We start from the raw sequence: 27,126 nt of genomic DNA, 5'->3' as shown, positions 1-27,126 counted from the left end.
TTCTCTCTTTGTGCAAAGACACACATACATATCTACATCGCATCAGCATTGTAGAGCACCCTGTACACAGGGTGTATAGCGCAGTCAACTCTCCAAATAGTTGTTTGATCGCTGAAATACAAAGTTTGCCCAGTAAATAAATAAAATATTTCCTTTTTATTTTTTAATTCGTCTTTTTATTTATAATTATATTTTTAATTTTAATTGTAAATATTTGTATGTGTTAGGAAAAAACAATGCAAAAATTATATATGAAACTTATTTTTAATATTTCCTTTCTGCTTGTCCTCTTCTTAATCTGTTCCTCGTCTGCTTCGATTTCCATTCTCTCTTTATCTTTTTTCTTATGCTTAATCGTTCGTTATTTGCTGACAGCTTAACTTATTTTAAATTTTTTTATTTTACTTCTATTTTCTTTTTGCTTGAGTTAAAATTTTATATATTTCTGGTTTTTTGATTTCTGTGCTAAACTTTTGCTTTGTGTTTTTTGTTTTTAATGCTGGCAAAGGAATCAATACATATGTATACGTATACATATATACATATATATGTATTATTATATTATTTTTAACATTTTTCGAGATCCTTTCAAAAAAAAAAAAATTAAGTGTAATAAATTTAAAATTTAAATTAATATATATAAAAATTGTTTATAAAATATTTAATACTTGGTTTATTAAATTAATTTTCTCTTTACGCCTAACCGGCGTGTGGGCGTGGCAAGCAGTTGGCCAACAAAATGAAATGCACTAAAAATAGTTAGTTTAAATTGCAATTTTTTTAGTTAAACTTTTTAGTGACACTTATTTTTAATTTAAAAAAAAAAAAATAATAATAATAAAAAAAGTATATAAATATTTATATATATATGTAATATTAGATAGGTATATATAGGATCGAAATTAACTGAGTTGCAGTAAAAGTGTGTCTCAAAAATAATTCTTAAAAATAAAATATTTTTAAAAAATTAGAGAAAAAACGCAGCAAATGCTAAAATATTTTTAAGTAATTGCATAAAAAAGGTTGAACGTTTAATGCATGCTAACAGAATGTTATAAGAACATGTTAAGTTAATGCTAGCAGCATTCTCAGTGCGCATGTTATTGCCATGTGGAGACATCGTTACAGCATGCTAAAACAGAGTGAAATGCATGTTAAGATCGTGTTCAAGTAAATGTAAAAGAGAAACTCTGTTAAGAGAAACTCTACACCAAGTGGTAGAAATGTTAAGGTACATGTTAACCCAATATTAAACTTAATGTTTAAACAAAATGCACCAATGTTATAGCAATGTGAAAGATGATGAGGGAAGAGGGGGAAGGCGCACAAGCACAGGGTGTTTCGTGCCAGCTCTTAACTACGTTTAGCTATGAATATTATTTTTAACTATTTATTTTTCTTTCAATTTCTTGTTTTCTTTTTTGTTTCTCTTTTTAAACTTTTACATTTGACAATTTGCGCATATATTGAAATTGTTTTTATATATTATTTGTAGTTATACTGTTGCAGTGTTGTACAGCGCTATAGTAGTGTTGTGTAACGTGGTATTTTGACATACGTATATATATACTTATATATATATATATACTCTATATTTATTCGATCTTGATTAACATTTAAATTGTGTTTTTTCTCTTGATTTTTCTTGATTAATAATTCCTATATATATATATTTAGATATACATTTATACGTATATATCTCATACATCTTTTATTATTTTTTAAATTTTCTTTTTCTTTTAGTTGCGATTGCAAAATTAGTGAATTATACATTTATTACATAGAGCTTTTAACACTAATTTCATCTAAAATTACTTTTTTTTACTTGATTTTTAATAAAAAAAAAATCTTTAAAAAAAATTCCTCTTTATGCTACATACATATATATTTTTTATATATATTTTAAGATTTACAATTTTATAAAATTTCTAAATTGTTTTTTTTTTTTTCTTTTAATTTAAAATTTATTTTTGTTATATATAATTTTTATATATAGTTTTGCTTAGCTTTAAGTAAATGTTTTTCGTATATATATATATTTATAATTATATATATATATGTTTTTAGCCTAGCAAAAAAAAAAGTTTTTGTTTTAGAGAGAATTTTTCGAAGGTTCATGTTAATGTATTATTAAAATGGGATTTTTACATACTCTTGTGCTAATATGTATTTTAATTTGTTTTTATTTTTGTATTCTTGTTTTTGTTGTTTTTTTCTTTTTATTTACTTTTTTACGTACTGTCCTTTTTGTTCAATATCTATTTGCCTGGTTCACCCTGTGGGGCATATCAGCTGTTGCTGTCGCTGCCACTGCTGCAGGCGTCGGTGCTGCTGCTGGCGTCGCTGCTTCTGCTGCTGGCGCTGCACATGTTCGTCTTCTTTGATTTGCTGTTGCGTTTGTGTGTGTGTTGTGTTTCGTATCGTTTCTCGCTTTAATTACTAAATTCTACATCAGTCGGTTTGGCACACAAGGCACGCGCTTAGCGGCACGTGCGATAGACAGATCCACACGCTGTGGATCAGAGAAGGAGAGAGTGTGTGTGTAATAAGCAAGCAGGCAGAGCAGGACAACCCGCTGCTGTCTGGCTCTCCTGCTGCGCAGCTGCTGTTGCAATTGTGGCTCTAACAGTGCTTTCGCTGCTAAGAGTAAAGCTCTGCTGTCTTAGCAGTGCAGATTGAGCAGCTATCGCTGTTAAGAGTGGAGTTATGCTGTCTTAGCAGTGCAGAATGAGCAGCTGTCGCTGTTAAGAGTGAAGCTCTGCTGTCGGCCATTTTGTTTAATTCTCTCTCTCGGCCATTTTAAGATCATCTTTACAATTTGCTGGGGCTAAAGGCAATTTCAAATGAATTCGCTTTCTAGTTGAGGGGCAGGGGTAGAGAGTGAGAGAGAGTGTTAAAAGGGGAGGGGGAGGGTGTTGGGGCATCTGTCTGTGTGTTCATTTATGCCAAATTAAACCTCGGTGCCGTCTTCGCCCTCGTCATCGAACAGCTGACTTGTGCTGCCCTGGCCGCTGCGCGTCGCCGTGACGGACATTTTCTTCTTGGGCTTTGGCGGCGGCCTGGGCGGTATCTTTGCCATTTTTGGCGAATCGCCCCCGGGCGTCCCCTGCGCTCCCATAGCCATTGGCGCAGCTGCCGCAGCAGCACCAGGCGAATTCAAGCCAGCGCCGCTAATGCTCGAGCCGGGCAATATCGTAATACCGTAATGACGTCCGCCATATAACGGTTCCGTATCCGAATTGTATAAGTGCTGTTGCTGTTGCTGCTGTTGCTGTTGTTGCTGTTGTTGTTGTGCTTGCTGCTGCTGTGCTTGCTGTTGTATTAGCTCGTGTATGGGCTCGTAAATCTTGCTGGCTGTGGCCGAGGCCACCGATGTCAAGCTGGGCGTGGCTGGCAATGGCCGATCGCGCATTGTATACTGTTGCTGTTGCTGCTGCTGCTGAGCACCCTGTGACCCGCCGCCACCCTGTGCCTTGTGCAAATTCAATGTCGAATTGCCGCCCGCCGTTGTGCGCAGTCCCAGATTATCGTAGACCGGTTCCGCTTGCAGCTCCACAGTGGTCGCCGTGCCCGTTTCGCTGGGATTCGGCGAAGTGGGCGACTGGAACTCGCCGAGCTGGTGCTGAGCGGCGGCAGCGGCAGCAGCAGCCGCTGCGGCAGCCGCATTGGATGTGCTCGGCGCCCAGCTGGGCACGCGCGGCTTGCGTGGAATGGTCATGTAGCCCTGCTTCATCACGACGGCACTGGAGGCCGGCGAGTAGACAACGGGCGCTGGCAAGAAGGGCGAGGCGGAGGAGGAGCCGGATGGCTGATGGTGCAGTGCCGCGGCCAGGTGTTGCTGCTGCTGCTGCTGGTGGCGACTGTTGGCGGTGGCGATGAGTGCGAGATTGCGAGACTTGGGGTGCTGCAGAGTCATGAAGCCGTTGTGGGCCGCCATCGTGGTGGTGGTGGTGCCGTAGATGCCGTGGGGCGTCATGTGCGCGTAGACGGGACTGGTCAGCGGTGGCGGTGGGGAGCGTATGCCGTAGATCACCTGATCGGGTATGTTCGACTGCGAGGACTGCATCGAGGGCGAGGTGGGTGGCACACGGGCCGGAAAGGCCAGCAGGTCCGGTGGCAAGCTATTACCGTACGCATCGTCCACGTAGGCGTGTCGCGAACGGGGCGTGGTCGTCGTGTCTGACAGCGCCACCGAGTGCGTTTCGTCATCGCGTGTGTGATTGGCTACGACGGCCGGGAGCGAGGGGAGAGATCGAGAAGAGAAGAGCGCATTAGATTAGATTGGCGAATCAATTGGAAGGAAATTCCGTAATTCTAAGTCTTAGCTAAAGGACAATCATTAGGAGGGGAGTTTGACAACTTACGACTATACATTTATTTGTAAATCATTATAGAGTTGAGTGCTTTTAAAAACATTTTAATCTTGTTTTCTTGTTGATTTTATGGAACTTATTGAACTATCCTTTCTCATAGCTTTCCCTTTGTTTACCTTTATATTCATAATATTTATCGATATTTCAATATTTCTTTCTTCTTTCTGCGTTTACCGTTATATTGATTCAGATATCTATTTATCTATATCTATATGTTTAATTCATTTTTCAATTGAGCAACAAAACAAACTTCAATGACATCTCACTGGTCCGCTATGTCTTTCTCTTTCTTCCCACCTACTTCTCTTTCTATTTTGCTCTTTCACTACATTCTGTTTCACTATCCATATTCATCGCCTCTTTCCTCAGTTTGTCTATCTTTTCTTCACTTCCTCTCTCATTTTCTCTTACTTCTCTATCTCTCTTTCTGCTCGCATATTCAAATCATTTGGATATCCAATATTATTATCAAATAATATACAAATAAAAAATCTAGGGTGCTTGAAAGTCTTCTATTGGTTGGAGTTCTAAGCCCACAGCAACTAAACAACTAAATGAAAAACTAAATGAATTTTTGGTATATTCATGCTTTTTAGATACCTTTTGGTTTTTGCTGTCTTTGCTTGCTCTACTTTGTTGTCGACCTCTAAATATGATTCAATTCTGAAAATAAAAATTTCTCAATTCTTATATTCAGCTAATGAAAGCTATGAAAATTGTCGATACATATACATTAATAAATATGCCTGAACTAGGCCAAAATCTAATTATGGTCATTGAATACGATACGCTTTAATCAAGCACCTGCTGGGTACAACCGTTCACAGGGTTTTCAAATGCTTTGGAAAACAAAAAACAATTAAAAGTTTCTTAAATAATTTATTGGGTGGGGAATACCTATAAAGAGTTAGTGCTTAATATAGTCATGGAAGGGAAGAGCCTTACTTTTTTCCTACCTTTGGAATGATCCCTAAAATCGACTTATTGTAGTTGAGCCATACGAATGACATAGTTCCATGTTCCATTTTCGCTAAAATGTAATACCTATCATCTCTCATATATGTATACTATATCCTTTATATTATCCGCTCCATTCGCATTTGCATATGTCATGTATTTTTCCCTTACTCTTTCAGCACATTTGGCACCAGTTGCCGGCAATAGCTAAGCGAATTGCTTTCATTGCTGTTTGGCTTATGCACAAACAACAACAACAACAACTACAGCAACGAGGCAACACAAGTACTACAACTTTTTTGGGCAGTGTATCAATTGCATTCAATTTGGCTTTTGCGTTTGTCAATTGCATTTCAATTGCCAATTGCAAAATTTTTAAAGCAAACATCCGCTAAAAAGTTGTTGTTGTTGTTGTTGCTGTTGCATTTGTTAGTTGTCGGGTTGTTTGTTTGTTTGTTTGCAGTTGTGTCGTACAGAGCTGGCGGCCAATGTGTTGCCAAATGCGGCGGAAGTAATAGATACAAATGTATCTCAAATGTGAATTGAACACACAGACATATGTATGTGTGCGTGTGTGTGTTGGTTGTTGCTGCTGCTGCATAATAAAAAGAAATGCAAGCCAAATTGTCGAGCGAGCTGCTCTGCACTCAACTGGAAATATTCGACAAATAGATCAAATGTGCAATTGCCAACAGCGAGAGGGAGGCGAAGACGATAGAGAGAGAGAGAGAGAGAAAGCGCCGGGGTCGAGTGGCGTGGGAGAGCAAGGGGTACAGCTATACTGTTTAACAGGCAACTCACGTCGCGTCATTCATTTTGCTGTCGTGACAAAAACAAAAGCAAAAGCCCAAAAGCAAATGCCATTTGCAATTTGCTCTCCCGCTCCCACTCCCACTCTCACTCAGCATCATGTGTATCCCTTTCCTGCGCCATCTTGTGCTGGTACAATATCACTTGTCTTGCGCCTCGCACTCTCTCGCTCCCACTTTCACTTTCATTCTCTACTTTGATCTGACGCCATTTGCAATTTTTTTTGCTCTACGATGCTCAGTGTCTCTCTTGCTACCTCTGTCTAACTCATGCGATTCGAAGCGTTTAGCTTTCTGCTAGTCCTTTGATATTAAATTATTCATATTTTTCAATTTGTCTTGCTTTATCCTTCCCCCGCCTTGTAGGGGCCACCTACTCATTTTACCACTTGACTGACTTAAACTATTTATTCCTGCCCACTTACCGTATGCCGTTTCATCGAGCAGGGTCTTCTTGATCTCGTGTCCGTCGTCTCCACCATCGACACTCTCGATATCAGTGCGTCGCGGTGGCTTCTCAACCGGGTTCACCTCGTTGAGCAGACTCTTCTGCATCTCCATGATCACAGAGCCTTCCAGCATCGAGCTGTTGTGGGTCTTGTCCAGCTTGCAGGAGATCAAGCCATCGCCGCTCATCATTGTGTTGTCCTTCTGATAGGTCTTCACCCGACGACAGTACCAGAACAGAATCAGCACCGCAAAGATGAGCAGCACGAGAAATGTCGTCGCTATCACACAGATCACTAAGATGATGCTCGTCTGTGGATCGCTGGTTGAGGCGCCAATGGCTCCACTGATGCCGGCCAGGCCGTCGGAGGCAGCTGCTGCTCCCAGATAGTCGCCATTGACCAGCAGCTGGAACTCGGCCTCCGCCTTGCCTCCTCGGTTGTCCGCGACGCATATGTAGGCGCCCTTGTCCGAGTTCCTTACGCCGTAGATGCGCAGCTCTGAGGTCAACACCTGGACAGGTGGCTGCTTTCCGTTGACCTGCTCGCCCACCGAGTTCAGTATGCGCAAGTGCTGGTCGTTGGGATTCGGGTTCAGTTGCCGCTTGTTGTAGATCCATGTGACGTTGGGTCGGGGTGTGCCGACGATGCGGCAGGGCAGCGTGATGTTATCGTGGTTGGCCTCGACGAAGGAGCGCACTGAGCCGAGTATGCGGGGCCGGCAGGCAAAGTTCTCCGACGGCACTTCACTCCACAGCTTGCCCCGCAACTGAGGCGGCTCCCGGCAGTCGGTGGGCGGTGTGAAGAGTCGCCTGGCTATGGCAAAGTCCCGGAACTCCTGCAGCTCGCAGCTGCAGTTCCATGCGTTGCCCTGCAGTGAGAGATACGTCAACTTGGGCAGGTTGGCGAACGTTTCCTTGTTCAAGTGCGTCAGCTGATTCTGTTCCAGCGAAATGGAGGTCAGCGGACCCCCAAACACATTCAGCTGCACCTGCTTCAAGCGGTTGTTGTTGAACTCGACGCGCGACAGAAAGGGCAAATTGACAAACAAGCCGCTTTCGAGAACTTCGATCTCGTTGTTGTTGATGTTGACGATGCGCAGCTTCTCCACCCCTTCGAATGTGCTCGGGTGCAGGTGCTTTATGTGATTGCTCGACAAGTCCAGCTCGATCAGTATGGGCAGTCCCTTGAACGCGTCGCGGTTCACCTCTTGTATCGTGCAGTTGCGCAAGTAGATCTTATGTAAATTCTGTAGGCCTGCCACCTGGAATTCCTCGCGTCGCAGCTCGGGTATTTGGTTCTGTGAGAAGTCCACCACCTGCATCTCGTTGCTCATGTCCTGCGGAATCTTTGTCAGCTTCTTGCCCTTGCAGTCGGCGCTCTTCTTGCCCGAGTTCCAATGGCAATGGCAATTGCTGCAGTTCTGCATCCAATCTCTGTGGCCAAGCGATTGCGCTGCTAGCGTTAACAGCAGCATAGCTGCTAACAGCAGACGTAACACCGATCGCGTTAACATTCTGTTAAGTATTTTATTCTGAGAGTTCTATTCAATTGCTGACAGCTGACCAATCAATGCGTCATATACTGTCCTGCTTACGCACGTATAAATTGGTATACGTCTCTTATTTCTGCCCTGCGTCTTATACGAATACTTCCAGCCGTATAGGCGAAGTATAAGTAAAACTTATGGCTATTTTGCTTCAAGTCACTTGTTAATAGTTCTTATGTCTTATACGTATAAGTGTTCACACACATACGCTCGTTTTCCTTGGCTGACCTAATACTGTCTTCTACTTTTAGGCTTCGCTTATAACTGTAAGCTGCGCGCGTTTACAGGTCAGGCGCGCTCTTATTGTTTATTCGCGCTCTATACGTCTGTCTCTTTCGCTCGCCTTTATTTTCAGTTCCAGCTGGTCTTCACTTTGTTGTTGTTGTAGCCGCTGCTCGTAGCAGACCTAACTGTGATTAATTAGTGCGCCCTTTTATTCCTTTGTTTTGCTGTTGTTTTTGCTCTTCTCAGCTCTCGGTTTCTACCTTCTGCTCCTGCTGCCGCTGTTCTTGCTGCTTCGCTTTGTTGTCGTTGTTGTTGCGGGTTGCCTCTAAACTCTCGCAATTAGCAGTGCAGTTGCCAGCTGTAAGAAAACCAGAAAAAAAGAAAAGTCGCCGGATTAGTGAAGGTTGCTAGACAAGGACGGCGCGAGACTATGTGTAAGAGTCAGAGGGCAGCGCCAAGCCATAAATATGTAGATTAAAAGTGCGTAAGCGCCGCAGCGGCTGGCTTAACGGTAGCACCTGCTCAATTCAACAAAGGGAAAACAATGAAAACAATCAAAACTGTGGGGGGTGGGAGGTCCAACTTATATATACCCTGTAGCCAGTGAATTACTCTAGAAGGGATGCTTATCAGCTTAAGCATGAATTTCTGCTCAAGTCTTTAGCTGTTACGTTGTTTGGCCCAATTGACGTAACACAATTCATAACTTTATTATTTTTTAGATTATTAAAAACGTAACGCCATGTATATTACGTGTATATGTGTGTCTTACGTCATTCAAGTTTTGAAATGCTTTGAACTAATTAACTTGCTGGTATGGAGGCTGTTGCAGTGCAGATTCTTACGTCATCACGTAATCAGGTAATCGGTGCGTAGGATCAATATGCCATCACATATTGAATTCTATTCTTCTAACGTCAAGCAATGAATATCTAAAATGTAACACGTCTTTAATTTGATGTCATCTGCAGTTGCGTCACGTGTCGCCAGTACGTCGTGCAGTTTGTTACGTCACACGGAGCAGACGGCGCACACAGAGGGAGCACAGCATGCATAACTGAAGCCATTTCCAATTGTTTGTTTCGCACCTTCTTACGACTGTGATTAATTGTGACAACTGTCATTAAGACAGTTTACGTGCTTCATTACGTTATTCATTACGTTATTCAATTAATGTCACATGCGGCGCAGCCAGCCAGCCAGACAGACGGAGAAACTGAGACAGAGGCAGCGACGCACAAGGGGAGAGAGGGGGAGTGGCATGACAAGGCAAAAGGCGAGAAAACCGCGGAAAAAAGAAAATAAAGAAAGGAAAAAGGCGAAAGGATAAGTAAAAGCAAAAGGCGAGACAAAGGATACATTTTTGCTGCTGTTGTGGTTAGAAGGATGAGGATTTCGAAGTGGCCATGGCTGTGGGACTGTGGGACGCTGGGCGGGGGGCGGAGGGCGTTGGACCAACTTGATTAATGAAAATGCCGTTAGAGTGTGACACTTTGCGGATTGCCTAAATGTGCCGGCCACGCCCACCAGCTGGGCGGCAATGGGCGGCACATGGCGAAGTTTAACCTTCAAATTGAGTGGGCGGACGGCTGACGTGGCCCACGTCCCATGCTTAATAGTTTTTTCTTTGTTTATGTTTCTTGTTTGGTTTTTTTGTGGCTGCTGCTGTCGCCGTTTGGTTGAGGTCAAAGTGTGAACAAGACAACAAAGCAAACTGCGAACTGTTGCAGTTCCTCCCTCGCTCCATTCTGCTGCGCCGTCTTAGTTTTTGTATTAATTAAACAGTGGAGCCAAGTATGAAACCAGGTTGCAAATTATGTATGAACTATTTTTAATAACTAAAAGCAAACGCAGCAGCAGCAGCAGCAGCAGCAGCAGCAGCAGCAGCAGCAGCAGCAACAACAATGGCCACAAATGCAACAACAACAACAACAACAAATGCAAATGCAAATGTTTGGTACTTCATATGCTGTCCATCTCGCTCACTCATGCCGCTTGCTCTCAGCTCTCCTCAGCCTTTGCAGCTGCTTCGAGCATGTGTGCATTGATGCTGCACTCAGAGAGTGAGGGAGAGGGAGAGAGGGAGAGCGCAAGAGTCCAGCGCAAAAACCTCAAAACAAATTAAATATGCAAATAAAAGGGAAAAAAGGAATTCTGCAATTTTGCGCTTTGTTAAATATTTGCTCAATGGGTTTACGCTTTAAATGTTTCATCTCCTTCTCTTGTGCTCCTTTGCTCTTTCGCGTTTTATTATGGCATTTGCATTGCTTACAGCGCTCCGCCAATTCCCGCCAATCCCCGCCTCGTGCCTCGGGCTCAGCTGCTGCGTGGCAAAAACAATCAAATGATATCTCAAAGCATTCTGCGAGTGAGCGAGATGGCAAGCGAGAGAGAGCGCATCCCCTTCTCCTCTCTCTGCGGCCATCTTTAAATATTTACTTAATTCGAGTGCCATTTTTTTTTGTTTTTTTGTTTTTTTTTTGTTTTTCGTATACTTTTAAAATGGCTTCAAATATTATCTGGCTAGGCTACACTAAAGCCGCACCTTGCACACACTCTCCTCGCTCCCCCTCTGTGTCGCTCGTTGCCCGCATCAGTTGATATCTGGGAATTTGTGCTCTACCGTCGTCGGCCCCCTCTTAATTGTAGCGACAATTTGCGATAACGGTTTTTGGGTTTGAGACAGTTGCTAATGTCCCAATTTGTGTATTGTTTGTGGCGCCCTCTAGCGGCCAGTCACTCGACTCGATCCCGTTGCTACCATGTGCTCACACAGTTCACTCTCTCCCTCTCGCTCGCGCAGCGCCACTTGCGACAGTTGTAACGGTTGTTACATTTTACTCTGTCATTTTATTGCCATTTGCGGTTGTAATTGCTGTGTATTGCTGAGTGTGTCACGCCCATACGCCTCCGATTGCTGCGAATAGGGTATGCGCTGCTGCTGTCTATTGTCAGCTTAAATCGATTTGAACAAATTTAATTGCTTTGGTTTTGGGTTTTGGTTTTGCCTTTGTCTCTTTGGCCATTTTTTAGGTACTTCTATTTTTATTTGCATTTGTCAGTTGTTGTTGCTGTTGTTGCTGTTGTTTTCTTCGTTTTGGGTTTCGTTTTTCTTTTCTTCTTCTTTTTTTTTTTGTTTTTTTTTTTTGCCAATTGGCAATAGGCAATTGCTTTTTAAGTGTCTATCTGTCTGTCTCGCTCGCTCTCGCTTTTTGCGCTGTGTCAAGAGTTGTTGAACCGTCAAAAAATGTGCGCGAACAGCAGCAGCAACAACAACAACAACAAAGTGAACAAAAACAATGCAATTTCCCATTGACCGGAGCCGTCACAACAAATTTGTTGCCAAATGAAGCGAATTTCTTTTTCACAATTTTTCTCCTTTGGCGCTTGGTTTTCGTATTTGGTTTTTCGTTTTTCGTTTTTCGTTTGTTTTAATACTTTTTTATGGCTGTCCAACATAAATATTTAACAATGCGTAGAATATGGTTATTGCTTTTTATAAAACAGCCGAAAGCTGACCTCCCCCAACCAGCCCGTCCCATCCCCTGCCGTAACTGAAAACCGGAATGAAAATAAAAGGGAGACAGAGAGAGAGAGAGAGATAGCCGGAGAGGTGGAGAAACTCATAACTGTAAGCTAAAAGCCTATTTGCAAATTGTTTCATGTTACATTTGATGCCCCCTCTTCTCCATCTTCTCCTTCTTCTTCTTCTTTTGCTTCTTCTGCTCGCCAGTTGCGCTTGACCAATTTGTAATGCAATATACGTATATATTGCCGCAGTGGAAGGGGCAACGGGGTATTCCAAATTCATTGCACGCAAAATTATTGCAAGGCAATCGAGTCGAGCTCTGAAATTCGATACGTTATTTGTGAGCTAATGAGCGGAAAAACGAATTGAATACTCGGTTAACTAATACAAAGAATTAGGGCGGCCAGAGAGAGAAAGAGGGGGAGTGAGAGTGAGAGAGAGAGAGAGTGAGAGAGAGAGTGAGAGAGAGAGAGAGAGAGAGAGAGAGAGATAAGATAAATAGACAGGAAGAGAGAGAGAGAAAAAAGATAAATAGACAGGAAGAGAGAGAGGGAATGAGGCACATTTCTCGCCTTTAGCTTGCTCAGCTCACACTAAACTCCTAGACTCCTTTCAATTTGCTGACCAATTCTGCCTTCAACTTGCAGCGCTGCACACATCAAACGCTTACACCAGCTGCGAATTACAAATGGATCCGAGCTGTGATGCTAATCCAAATAGATTTGCCGCTATCAAGGAGTCAGCAACGGCAGCAGACAACAGCTTCAATCTAGGCCACAAAAAATTCACACAACAAAGCGTCTCTCTCCCCATCTCCCCCCCTCTCTCTCTCTCTCTCTCTCTCTCTCTCTTAGACTGTGCTAGCGAGTTGTGAAACTGGATTTGCATGTGCATTTGCATCTGCAGCAAGCAGCAGGCAGCGAGCGCGACATGAACTTCTTGGCAATTGCAATCATTGGCGCATCATGTTGCCACCCTTTTTCAATCATGCACCCCGCCCCGGCGTCGCTCCTCGATTGCAACGAACTGGCAACTCTCTCTGGGCTGCCTCGGGGAATTGCTTATTCGAGCGCCAGCATCTAATCAAATATTCAATTTATTGCCAACTGCCGCCAGGGTTACCATGGGCAGCGCTAGAGTTGTCCCCTTTGTTCGCTTCTCCCACTCTGCCAGCCGAGTGGCAACTCTGGCAATAAGTAATCGAAAGCTTATTGACTGTAAGAGCAGTCTACGACTGGCGGTTGTCCTCTAACTTGGGCATATAGGGCATTCCAGCTGTTAGTTTACCATTAAGGAAAATCAAGGAGTATCTAGTAGTCCATCAAATTTGCAATTGGATATTGAAGACAATTGCGTATGTGTATACTCAATTGAATAGAAACGACCATAGGCAGCTCAAAATATTAAAATCAAGTCAGAGATACCCTGTATATTCATAGCTCAAAATAATAATTGTAGATGATTTACAGCTCCGACGTAGCTAGAGTATAACACCTGGTATAGGGTATAACATAGTCTATCAGGTGGATCAGTAGATAGATGCTGCTGAGAAATATGTTTGGTTAAGCTTTAGTCGTGCTCATCCCATTGATAAACACTTACAGGGTATATATAAAGAAAACTTTTGTTTTCGCCAGAGCAACAACTGAGAAGGGATTGCAGATAGAGGGAGAGAAGAAAGAGTGAGAGAGAGAGAGAGAGAGGGGCACATTTCGTATTATGGGTAGGCTCTGGCAAAGGCGGAGGGGGGGATTGCAGTTCCTGGTAGCCAGCAACTTATTTATAGCGTAAATTTCATTTGAGGCAAGTTCACGCGTCCAGTGATTGAAGTGCCACAGAGCCGCAGGCACGCAGACCGTAAGAGCAGACCGAGGTGGAGCAGCAGGAGGAGCAGGAGCAACTGCTGGAGCGCCCGTCGGCTGGGCAAACTTTGAATTTAATTTGGCGCTCGTCTAGACAAAACGGGTTGCGGCTGCGTTTGCTTTATGTTCTAAGTCGACTACGTGGCTCGACTTGATTGGAAGCTCGCAGACCAGGCGACGGCCAATGTGACGGGCAGACGGCGAGACAGCTGGCTAACTGGACTTTCGTAGAAGATGATCTGATTGCAAGTATTTATGGCGTGGCCTAATGGAGTGCAAAACTTTATTGCTGGGAGAGCGAGAGAGAAGGAGAAGCGGACTGAGAGAGAAGGAAAGGCGAAAAGAAAATAGAGAGACAGATGGACATGTTGGAAACAAGCAGAGAGAGAAAGGGAGAGACAGAGAGTGAGATGAAAGTCATAAAGCATGCCATGGGGCAAGGCAAGGGAGAGAGAGAGAGAGAGAGAGAGGGATATTGGAAAAGATCTGGCAATCTAATAATTCTCTAATAATTCACTAGAGTTGATATGGATAGCCGCCAAGGTGTTTTGATTGACTGAATGATTGATTGATTGATTGGTTGATTGATGGACTTGGTCGCCTGGCCAAATTCGTTTGCTCGCAACTTCATTTTTTTATCATTTGGGCAGTGCGAGTGGTCAAACCCGTGCCACGCCCCCTCGCTGTCGCCCCCACCCAATAGGTGCTTTTACTGCTGCCCCCTGCGTGCGCCTCTGTCGCTTGTCGCTGGTTTAATTTGCGCAGCTGGCGTCCTTTATGGCGTATATTTAATATTGCGCATACGTCATGTGCGCCCGAAAGATACGTCGAATGGGCGAACGGGGGCGTGGCAGATGAGCTAACATGTCATGACAAGCGCTTAATATGCATAATAATAAAAACTGTTGAAAGTGATGGAGCACAGTTGGACAGCACGCAGACCCCCCGCCCCACACCCTAACCCCAACACACACACACACACACACATGCACAGACACATACACAGAGAGGGCAGAGTGCTGATATTCCGAATGGAGCTCTTACATAAAAGAGCAGAAGCTACGCACGTATCACACCCACACCCACACCCACACCCACACACACACACACACACACACATACATGCAGGTTTCTATATATATATCACATAAAGTTCATCAATCATATCAGAGAGATATATATTTGTGTGGGCAAACGGACAGCGGCATTTCGTATGCGAATTGCCTTTGACCACAGGGCGAAAAGCCTATGAATTTATTTATTAAACATGTCTCTGACTGCCTCTCTCTCTCTCTCCCTCTCCCTTTCTCTCCCTGCCTATGTTCAATATATTTATTATATAGATATGTCGGTTCGAATCGAATGTTCTGCACGTTCGCTAAGTGCTTGGCCATCATATCACAAGGGCGAGAGAGAGAGAGGGAGAGAGGGAGAGAGAATTTCATAAATTTCGCTGCTGCCGTATGTTGTTTGTTTTTACATTTTCTGCATGCGACATGTTAATCACATTCAAGGAGCTTCTTAATCAAATGAGCAGGGAGCGAATATTGCTGAAGAGCGAGGAGCAGGAGCACGTGAAGGGAAAGGGAACGAGTGCAGAAGGAGAAGGAATATACATATATGTACATATCTCTCTCTCTCTCTGTCAACATGTCTCCATGACTTTCTCCTGCACTTTGCTTAGACATTTGACAGGAGAAACTGTGATTCCCTCTAAAATTAGCTGCATCGGAGGGGTCTAGCTAGTAAAAGCCGTAAGTCGACTTTATTTCCATCCATCCGCCGTGCACAATTTGTGCTCTCGCTGGCAAATTGTAACAAATTGTTGTCTACATTTTCAATTTATTTCATTTTCATTTCGGTTTCCCTGACACTCGCTATAAATTAGGCTAAGGTAGCGCCAGATTCGAGGCAGCCGAGAGCGGCTAATGCAATATGCATTCAGCTCGAGCCTTCGCTATGTTGGCTTACACACACATACACACACACACACACACTTATATAAGCATACATATATACATAAATTAGTGGGTCAGCTGCTTCGTTTCTTATCTTTTGCAATCTCTTAATTTCCGCCAAATAAAGTATAAGAAAATGCATTTCTTTTTCATTACTGAGAGAGAGAGAGAGAGAGAGAGGGAGATAGAGAAGGAGAGAGAGCGTGGCATTTGCAAGACTACAAATTGATATTAATATCTGATTGCAAGAGAATTTCCCATTAACATTTTTCGCTCTGTTCGGCTTCGCGCTGAGAATTTAGGCCAATGGAGATATTCTTTTAGCTTGGCTTATTTTAATCTTAATTTCAGTCTCGTGCTCACTCATTTTTTCACAATCTCTCATTTGTCACTTTTGCTTTGCGCTCTCTTTCTTAAACGTTTAACACGTCTTCTGCTACTTCCTCCACTTTTCTCATAATCAACTCCGCCTAAAACTTGCACCAAAGTCCTATTCAACTCCTATTCAAGTCATATTCAATTCATTCACAGTTTTCTCAACTTGCTGCTTTTGTTCCTCCTCTTCTTCCACTTCAGTTTTTTTTTTGCCATATTCGCAGCTTTGTCCATGGAGAAACTAAGGGAGTTGCATTCCTTCAGCTAGGCGAAAAACGTTCAAGTGTCTAAATAACAGTTGCAGTCGCATTCCCCACTGAATGAATGCTCCACAAACTAAAAGTGAGCTGTACAATGGAAAGCACAGATATATATATATATCGTTATACATATATTAATGTCTGGCTAGGTATCTCTGCTTAGGCTGTTCGCTTTGTTCTCGCCTCTCAGCTGGCGCCAATAAGCAATTCAATTGCTATTTTCCACGTCTGCGGCTCTTAAAAGACTTTCGCACTCTCTCAAATTAAGACTGCATTTAGCGCCATGCCAAAGGGGGGCGTGGTCTGTGTTGTCTAAGACCGACTAAGCCAAGCAGTCGAGCATCGAAGCATTTAGTCCAGATAACACAACTGAGTCTCGCAATCAGAGCAGAGAGAGAAACAAAGCAAGAGAGAGGGAGAGAGATAGATAGATAGAGAGAGAGAGAGAGAGGATGAGCAGGAGAAAGTGAGAGGTAACGTTTTTATTAACAAACTAAGATCAAACTAAGCTTTTTTTCACTATTCTCTACTCCGATATAAATATCTGATTGACTGATTGATTGATTGATGATCGACAAACTGTATTGATTGAGTCAATATGTGTCATTCAGATGCACCGTTAAACTAACAAGGTTCATATCATGATTGAGTTGATTGATGGAAATGACAAAATGATTGATTGGCCAACTGCTAATTGCATGAACAATTGTTGGATAGAATAAATCAATCGTGATTGTTTAATTGACAGAGTAACTAACAGAACATAATTCAATCACACCTGATTGACTGATGGATTGATAGAAATGAGAAAGAGTCAGTTAGTTGACTGAATGATTGACTGGTTAATTCCCCTACCGACTAACTCATTGGCTGATTGACTGATGTTAGTCTTATTGACTGACTGACTGACTGACTGACTGAGTGACCCATATAGCTGCCATGCTCCAAGCTATTAGCCTACACTTTCCGCAAAACTTTTCACTCTTGTCCAGATGTAGCACTTAGCAGTAAATGCCTAACTGTAGATTAAAGTACAGTTTGATTGAGCAAAAGCAAAGTGCGAAGACAATGCGCTGAGGCGGAGTTTTACACTTTTCTGAATGGATTTTCACAGATTGTTCAGCTCAGCTCGTTTTGAAGAAAAGAAAGAAAAAAAAAAAAAAAAAAAAAAAAAAAAAACCAAGCGCCATTCAGACGCGACAAATGGCTGTGTAGGGCGCCACCTCGCTCTGCATCATTTGGGTGTATGTGTGCGTGTGTCTGCCTGTCTATGTGTGCTAGTTATAAAGGCCTCCCCAAGCAGCTGTAAAAAAGAAGTGCTTAGCAAACATTGCAATTTACTTTTGTTCCACAAACGCCAGACAACGCAGCACCAGGAGGAAAGGCAAATAGGGGGGAGTCACATAGATAGATAAATGTATATATATATATATATATATATATATATATATAGGTAGAACTATATGAAATGGAACTAAAACTTGATGCCATTCAAAATTATTGTCTCGAGATTTTGGCCAGAAAGAGGAAAAAACCAGCTGGAAACGCAGCGAGGCGAGGCGAGGCGAGGCGAGGCGATTGCCGACTGCCCAATGCACGTTCATTCAATGAGATAAGTCTTGCCACGCCTCCCACTGAGAAGAAGTTGCGAGAGATATAATTGTTTCCAGTTCTGCATATATAGCTCAAAAACAGATCAAACTTTGCAGGCTTTAGATTTCTATATGCCAATACACCCTTCTACAGCTAAGCCACGCCTACCTCATAAGCCTAGGCTTTACTTAAGCCAAATATCTCAGACTCTTTAACTCTTAACTGGAACGGCAACGAAATACATTGAGTTTCTCTAGAGGGATGGGCAGAGAAAGAGAGCTATGTGTATAGCCAATAAATAGAAAGTTAGAAAAGCTAATATGCTCGCTTGGGCCACTTGCTCGAACAGGGCATTAAAGCTCTGCAGCAATTGGACTGGCAAATGCAAAATGGCAAGCAGCAAAGCATAAATGGAGATTTACTCAATGGCAGAAGGAGACTAAGAGAGAGAGAGAGAGAGGGAGAGAGAGAGAGAGCGCGAGAGAGGGAGAGCGAAAGGGGGATAGTCTTTTGGCAGCGAGCCAAGAGTCGCACGTTAAACGTTTCATCAAAATAATTTCATTAAAACGAACTTAAATAAAATGACGGCCAGGCGAGACAGAGCCGCAGACATCGGTCACAGAGCATTGACCAACCCAAAGAGACGGAGTGAGAGCGAGAGAGAGAGAGAGAGAGAGAGAGAGAGAGAGTTGCGCACTATAAATTCAGTTCAGTTTGCTCAACTGCTTGTTGCTCTGCCCAAACTATGGCTAAAGCCGCAACATTGTGGCCGAAAGTTGAGCCTCGATGCCCTCTCCAAGGACTCTTCAAGAAATCCGAGTCCATTTGTAGCTCCCTAGTCCTGGGAGAGCAATTAGGCAAGCCGCAAGCACAGAAAGTTAACTAAATAGGCTATTTGTCTTTGCTCGAACTAGGGGCGTGGCCGGCAAGGGCTCGGCTAGATGCAGTTAATTAGTTCTACAGCGTCAAATACCCTGTAAATTGCACTCCTGAATACCCTGTGAGCCCATTCCATATGGCCAATATGGATAATCAGCTGCACAATTGAATACCCTGTAATATGTGTCACATAACGACTGGGCCTTTACTTGATGGGGCAAGAGTCTGTATACCCTGTAGGCAGATGCTTATCGGCTGAGCTGGCGGGCCAGCGGCAATTTGAAACGCGCTCTAACTGTACATAAAACCCCCTCGAGTGCTGTTAAGATGAGCGCAAAGGGGAGGCGGGCTACCCGACGTCAACAGGCGAGCATCCTGTTGCGTCTGTCTTTCTCATTATCTCTCCTTTATCTCCATCTCCATCTCCATCTTCATCGGCTTCATCTCCGTCTTCTCATTCGGTTAATTTATTTTTGATGCTCGCTAACTTTGATTGCGTCCGAAATTGTCGTTGTGTCGCCCATTTGTCTGCTGGATGGGAAACATTTTCCACTTTTTTTCTTCGAATTTTTCATTTTGTTTTTTGGTCTTTTTATTTTTAGGATTTTTGTCATTTTTTGATAAGCTCGTTACTTGTTGAAAATGAGGTTAAGCGGGTATATTGGTTTCTGTACAAAAGCCTCAAAGAGGCATGTATATAATGATATATATTCTTAACTAAAGAATTATGAATATGATGATATATATTTCTTAATCGATGTCCTAGGCTTTTTCCTCAAATAGATTATAACACGCATACTATTACACGATATTCAGGGCATCTGGCAGTCGAGCATGCTCGGCTATCCTAATCTCACTTGCTCTGATTAGAAACTGTTGTCTGGACAATGTCAGCGACAAGAAATTGATTTCTTTTTTCTGCTTGTCTTGGGCTGTCGATGTGTTTCGTGTCCTTTTCCCGTCGAGACTTTGGCTAAACACACCAAACAGAGACAAAGACAAAGAGAGGGAGAAGGAATGAGAGAGAGTTGGCGAGCTATGGAGCTGTTGCCCACACAGAGTATTGCTATACATTTAGATACATTATGATGGATAGCCACATAGATGATAGCTGATAGAGATTAAGAGCCTCTGCGGCTGATTCCCCAGCTCTTTTCACCCCCTCACTCTCTTAAGCAAATCTGAAGTTTCTGCTGGTAATCCATTTTGCCCTAGATTACGTGTTTCTTTATTGCTCTTAAGTAATTAAACGTGTAGGCTAGACAGAGATGAATAATCCATGTATTAGATAGAAAATGTTAGGGATAGCAGGTGCTTATAAGAGGGATCAATTCTATATAAGCTGTTGGTATCTAAGTCTCTACATGCTCTCATTGCTTACAGCTATATCATAGAACATAGGTCATCACTCAGATCATAGATCAGCATTCCCTTAATAGTTATCTAATACCAAGCCTTCCACAGCCTGAAATATGTATAGCCCATGTATAGCCCGTGTGGGGCATAGTTTGCCTGACAATGAAATTCATAGAAATTCGCGCACAATTGAAATACAGAGAAAAGGGGCGGAGGGGGCTAGGGTAAGTGAGTTCTGTGTAACTCTATAATTTACTGGGAATTGCGCTGTGCCAAATGCTTGAAGTACTTGACAATTGCGCCTGGTATTTGGGCTCAAAGAGTTGGCTGTAAATTTATGTGCATATGCATTAACAGTTGGCCAAGACGAGGCAGCAGCAGCAAAAGTCGCAGAAGAAGTTGGAGTATGAAAAGCAAAAGCAAACGTTTGCCAGCAAAACTTAACAAACGAGAGGGGCTGCTCAAAGGGGCACAACTGTAGCAGGGGGGTGTGCGGAGGGGTACTTGCTACTTCGGAGAACAGCAAGAGAAGAATAACCAAAGAAAGTACAAGTCCAATTTGGAATACTCTAACAAGCAGAACTCACAAAGAAACTAAGAGTGAAGAGAGGGAGAGAGAGGCAGAGAAAGAGAGTTGGAACTAAGAGAACAATTTTAATCATTAACTCTACCTGAATGAGTATTTCTTCCATAGATCTATTCCATAAGACTGCTTTCCCATGAAGTTGTCTATAGAGCACTCTAGATCGTTTCCTTAGAAGGGAAGACGTTTATCCACCGACATTTCCTGTAATCTTCCTATAGACCCTTCCTTATCTTATCTTACCGAGCCGAATCTTTCCCCTAGTTGCTCCTTATCTATGTATACCTATCTACCTATATCTATCTCAGAGAGTATGAAATTGACTCTACCTGAATGAGTATTTCTACCATATATCTATTCCATAAGACTGCTTTCCCATGAAGTTGTCTATAGATCACCCTACAATGTTTGCATAGAAGAGAAGACGTCTATCCACCGACATTTCCTGTAATCTTCCTACAGACCCTTCCTTATCTTATCTTACCGAGCCGAATCTTTCCCCTAGTTGCTCCTTATCTATGTATACCTACCTATCTATATCTATCTCAGAGAGTATGAAATTGGAAGGCTGAACTACACCAAGCAAATGGTAAACCCAATGAGAGGCGCATCCAGAAAATGAAGAAAAGGAGAGGCGAAAAAGTTGCATGCAACAAATGTGGCAGGCACTAACTACGGCAAACTTTTTGTATGTTGCCAAAGCAGCTATCCGAAAACGTAGGCCTCTCTGGCAAGCCCCTGCCGCCTATGGACGCCTCTATGCAGGATAGTTAGGCAACAGTTTGAGAGGCAGTTGGAAAAGTTCATTTGGCAAACATCGTGGCCCGGAGCCCAGAGCAAAGGCAACCAACAACAATGTGACTGCACTTCACTTTCTCTCTCTTTTTTGTCAGCCCACTCTTTCACTCTCTCTCTCTTTCTCCCCTTTCGCTGTACTGCCGTTGTTTGTCATTCTTCTTCAAGTGCTCAAACTCCTTTGACAACGAAGCAGCAGGCTCGACGAGCTGGAAAATATATGAGTTTGCTTGCCCTGTTGTCTCTCAAGGGTCAAGGGAGCTAGAGGGGCAGAGAGAGAGAGAGAGAGAGAGAGGGAGGGAGAGAGAGAGGCAGTGAGACAGAGCATAGCAGAGGTAGACACTATATATGCCTAGGCTTTGCTGTTTGGTGCTCTGTCGTAGGATATAATAGATGCATTTCAAACTGAAAATTGGAGATGACAGCGTGAGCGTGACTCGTGTCACGAGTTCTGTAAAACTAACTCTGTTTAATCTATACTTAAACTGTGACTCGTGTCACGCGTGCTGAAATTCTTCTTAGTTTAGACTTGTAAATCGGGCTCAAAGTCTTTGAGTTTGAGCAGACGCGCGCTGCCTCCGCTCCGACTGGATATCCACGGCGTATGAATTTGGCTGTCATCTCATCGCTGGCATCTGCCACAAAGCACTCAATGGCACACTGAAGCGACAAATATATCCTTGGCATGTGGCAAGTGGCAAGTGGCGTGTGGCATGTGGCATGTGGCATGTGGCAGCAGCAGCGGCATAAATTCAATGCGTCAAGTGGATGCAACTCGAGTTGTGGGTCACAGATTGACGCCGACAAGCGATGCAATTAGTTGGCCACGCTTCGAGCCACAATCACCCAGCGACCCCCAACCCCCAACCCTCGACCCGATGACCAATGACCGATGACCCGACGACCAAAGAGCGACGAGCGATGAGTGATGACAAAATGAGCAGTGACAATGACAGTATTGAGTATTGCATACCCTGTAAAAGTATGCATCTGTATCTGTATCTGTATCTGTATCTGTATCTGTATCTGTATCTGTATCTGTATCTGTATCTGTATCTGTATCTGTATCTGTATCTGTATCTGTATCTGTATCTGTATCTGTATCTGTATCTGTATCTGTATCTGTATCTGTATCTGTATCTGTATCTGTATCTGTATCTGTATCTGTATCTGTATCTGTATCTGTATCTGTATCTGTATCTGTATCTGTATCTGTATCTGTATCTGTATCTGTATCTGTATCTGTATCTGTATCTGTATCTGTATCTGTATCTGTATCTGTATCTGTATCTGTATCTGTATCTGTATCTGTATCTGTATCTGTATCTGTATCTGTATCTGTATCTGTATCTGTATCTGTATCTGTATCTGTATCTGTATCTGTATCTGTATCTGTATCTGTATCTGTATCTGTATCTGTATCTGTATCTGTATCTGTATCTGTATCTGTATCTGTATCTGTATCTGTATCTGTATCTGTATCTGTATCTGTATCTGTATCTGTATCTGTATCTGTATCTGTATCTGTATCTGTATCTGTATCTGTATCTGTATCTGTATCTGTATCTGTATCTGTATCTGTATCTGTATCTGTATCTGTATCTGTATCTGTATCAGCATCAGCTGTATCTGTATCTCTAACTGTAACTGTAACTGTAACTCTCAATCTGTTCTCGACACTCAACTTAAGTGGGCGGATGGGTGCCCAGGGGGCGTGGCCGTGCATCTAGCAACAATGCTTAGGCATTGTTTACACGCATCTCGTTTAATATGCATGAGATTCAGGCACCTGCCCAGCTGCTCACCTGCCTAACCGCCCACCTGCCCACCTGCCAGCCTGCCAGCCTGCCAGCCTGCCAACCTGTCGACTGCACGTGCCCCTCAAATGAGCGGGTCGAGAGTTAAGAGGGCGTCGATTGCGGGTTCGTTAGGGGTCAGCCAGTAGCCCAGGTCGTCGCAGATTGTCGAAATTGTTAACGGACCCAGAAGGCAATTCAATCAGCTGCCCGAAAGGCTGCTGAAGTGTCAAATGACATTGGCTGAAAGCATATGTGGGGCGGGCGAAAGCCAGTGTTGGATAACTGTCAAGAGGTAATCTGTCTGTCCACTTAAGTGGGCAAAGAGAGATACCACAGCACTTGTAGTGAGATCTCTACTGCTTAGTTAGGAATAGAGTAGAATGTTTATTCTAGGGAAGAGACATTTCTGCGAAATGCCAGTGTTGTATAACTGCATAAAATCTATACAAATGAATTTATGCTAACTGTATTGGTAAACAAATCGAGCTTCGACTTCAACTCACTATTAAAGCTCGATTAGAGCCCGAATATGCATGGAGCTAATGCAACTATTTGTCCAGTCAACAAATTGTTGTAAGTTCCATGAAATCTTGAAGCCCTTGGGGCGAGTCCTACGACAATTTTTCGTCATTGTTTGTTTAGCAAACAGAAGGAAAAACAGTTCCAATTCGATTTACAGTTCAGCTTACAAAGGCGGAGGCGGAGGCGGAGACGGAGGCGGAGGCCACAGCACAGCAATAGAAACTAGATATATGTATATCACATGAATGGCGGCCCGTAGGCGGTACACTGAGAGAAAGGAGAGAAGACAACTGCACTGATATTTTCGTATGTCGCTAATATTTGCTTTGCTTTGTCATCAAAAGTCTTCCTGTTTGCGCTAAGTGTATGAATATTTGCTCTCGAAACTATTTACATAACAATAAGTTATGCAATGCGTAGAACAAATATACAGGGTATATAGGGGAAGGGGGCTAGGAGTGAGAGAGGGGGGTAGCATGTTGCAATTTCTTATGCATAAATATCAATAGAAATGAAAGAAAAGCCTTTGATATGTTTGATTTGATTTGATTTGATTTGATTTGATTTGATTTGATTTGATTTGATTTGATTTGATTTGATTTGATTACATTTGATTTATATTAGAAGTGAGCCTAGAATTGATGAGAAGCTTGAGCTAATGGAGTAGGCAGGCAGAGAGAGAGAGAGAGAGAGAGGGACAGCAAAATAGAGAAAGAGAGAGAGGGAGAGAGAAAGAGGGAATAATTCTTATGCAGAAATGCAGCCTCATGACTGCACATAATGTGCGGGGCACACACACACACACACATACAAGCAGTCTTGAGCATACTTATATATACATATATATACATATGTATATACATATATGTCAAATACAGTGCATGCTAGAAGTATGCAAATCGAGTGCAATTTGCATGCAAAGTAGCTTGAAGAGCCAAACTGTAGCACCGAGCCAGTGGCGTAGCCTCGACAGGCTGGGCGGGGGCGCCTGCCCCAAAGGGGAGTTGGCTCTTAGTGGAGGTAGCGCCTAGCTTGACTAGCTCATTAGGAATGCCCGCAGCCAGCAGACTGCAGCTGTGAGTGTAAATATGAGTGTGTGTGTAAGTGTGTGTGCGTGTGTATAAGTGTATAGGTGTGTGTGTACGCATACTTTTGCTGTTAGTTAGCTTCGAGCTTTAATTTGAGCAAAAAACATGTTGCACACGCATTACTCTGCTCCACTCGGCTACAGCGACTGAGACACTCATTATGCAACATACTTGTAGGAGATTTCTATATGCTATAATCAGATCAAAGCATATAGAAAAACGTATGTATATGTTGCATATTTACCTATAGACAGCAATCAGTGGGATCTATATACCAAGCGAGTCTATGCAGAAAAATGAAAAACATTCAAGAGCTTCTGCAAGTTATCAAATATATCTCAATTTGTATCAGGATTACAATTTTTTGGGTTGTCAGCATACTTTGAGGAGCTACTGTTATAAGCTTACTTCTCTGCTTCTCGCTTATCCCTCACTTCAGTTCTCGCTCTGACATTTTGCTTATTTTCCTTGACTTCCAAAGAATCACAACTCAACTATTTTAAGCACATTTTGTAAATTTTCAAATGTAACAAATGCCTCTGAGACTTTCAAGTGTCGAGGCAGGCGGACGGACAGACATCTTAATAGCTTCACACTTTAATTTTACAGCACACAGAGAGCGAAACACTGCAAAAGAACCATTTTGAAAATGTTCTTTCATTTTCTTTCTATTGAAGAAAATGCACTTTGCCAGCATGCTTAGAATGCCACAAGATGATGTGTGAAATGGAAAGAAATGCAGAAAAAATAAAGTGGAGAGAGGCCTTTAACGAGCCAACACTGAACTCGTCTAGAGGGCCCTGGCCCTATTCGAGTGTTGGGAAGTGTGCTTTACACAAGCAAGAGAAAAACATTTGAAAACATTCCGGAAAATGTGAAAAGGTAAAAGACAGCTGAACGTCGCAGTAGCACAGGCTTGGCGAGTTTTCGTATTACAAATCAATATATAATGCTTCAATTTGTGGCAAATATTATCGATAGATCATCATAAATTCAGTGAGCAGGAAAAGACAAATTTAATTTTTCGTTTAGGATTAGGTTTTTTCACATACAAAATTCCCCTAGTCTAGCCAAAGATTTTAAGTTGTGCCGGTGGGCCATTTAATATGATAGTTTGCGAGTTATGATGAGCATACCATGAAATCTAACATGCTCTAAGCGAACTTTCAACTCACATGCTCTTCCACACCCTTCCCTCGTCCTCTGCTCATGATATGGCTTCTTGACCTTTTCCGAGTTACTCTCAGGCGACTTTTGTTCTACACAAAAGTTAAGCACTTGAGAGTTTTCCGCTTAAAGTGCTGCACAGGGCGCTTTCAATGTAATCAATTATCATATAAATACATATATACGTTATATAATCTGGAAATCAACTTGAAAAATCCGGCAATCTATAGATTTTATTACTCAAACAATCAATTTCAATTGTGCAGCGCATGAGAGGAGGCCCATTGGGCGGGCGGAAGAGGGCTTTTGGTCAGTCTTGAGGGCACTTTTAAGTGTAATTCATTGTATAGTGCCCTCTCGCTCTGCCAGGGCCACAATGGCAATACAATGGCGGACTTAAACATAATACTAAATGCTCGATTAACGAGTTCTTTGAGCCATTCAATGTGCACGAACAGCAACAGCAACAGCAACAGCAACAGCAACAGCAACAGCAACAGTGAATTCGAAAACAACAACAACAACAGCAACGGCAACGGCAACGGCAGCAGAGCGCAGCATTAACAATGGCTGACCAACGGTAACTTACCCCGTCCCCTTCTAGCGCGTGGTGTTAAGTGTGGTCAACTTACCCGTTCGGCCCGAACAACATGTTAATCTGCAAATAAAGAGAGCGCAAAAAAGAGGGGAGTGAGTAAATGAGTGTGAGCGAGACAACAGGTGTGCTCGGGTGCCAGTGTGAAAGTGTTGCGTTTACACACTCACACGCACACGCATTATAAGGAAGTGCAGAGATCATGAGAATGCCCACGCACAACTTATGCACAATTGTAAAATACGCAAGGAGCGAGCGAGAGGGAAGAGGAAGAGGCAGAAGGAGATGCGAGAGTATTGCAGAAGTTTACTACGGGTATCAAGCGGATTCTCATGGGTAAATTGATGTTGGTTTTATAATCATAAAAAAGCAAGTAGAGAGCATGAACAACTAATAGATACCCTAT

At 42.9% G+C, this 27,126-nt stretch overlaps 1 protein-coding gene across 4 annotated transcripts in view; it reads right to left on the bottom strand.

Annotated features, from left to right (window-relative positions):
- Positions 1-2,183: 2,183 nt before the first annotated feature.
- Positions 2,184-27,126, bottom strand: part of LOC6585651 (leucine-rich repeat-containing protein 24) — a 203,898-nt gene continuing 178,955 nt past the window's right edge. For 2 of the 4 annotated variants that reach the window (XM_015160976.3, XM_044006951.1), the window contains 3 exons: positions 26,758-26,783; positions 6,565-8,717; positions 2,184-4,224 (listed from right to left, as the gene is read on the bottom strand). In XM_015160976.3, coding sequence (XP_015016462.1) covers positions 2,951-4,224; positions 6,565-8,101 — 2,811 coding nt within the window. In that variant the 5' untranslated portion in view covers positions 8,102-8,717; positions 26,758-26,783 and the 3' untranslated portion in view covers positions 2,184-2,950. Of the gene's footprint in view, positions 4,225-4,973; positions 5,037-6,564; positions 8,718-26,757; positions 26,784-27,126 lie in introns of all 4 variants that reach the window. The other 2 variants (XM_044006955.1, XM_002011243.4) reach the window with 2 other exon arrangements.

Source organism: Drosophila mojavensis, unplaced genomic scaffold, assembly GCF_018153725.1.
Source record: "Drosophila mojavensis isolate 15081-1352.22 unplaced genomic scaffold, ASM1815372v1 contig_136, whole genome shotgun sequence".
Lineage (NCBI taxonomy): Eukaryota > Metazoa > Arthropoda > Insecta > Diptera > Drosophilidae > Drosophila > Drosophila mojavensis.
Note: the sequence above shows the minus strand (reverse complement) of the source record. Positions and strands in the feature narration are given on the sequence as shown.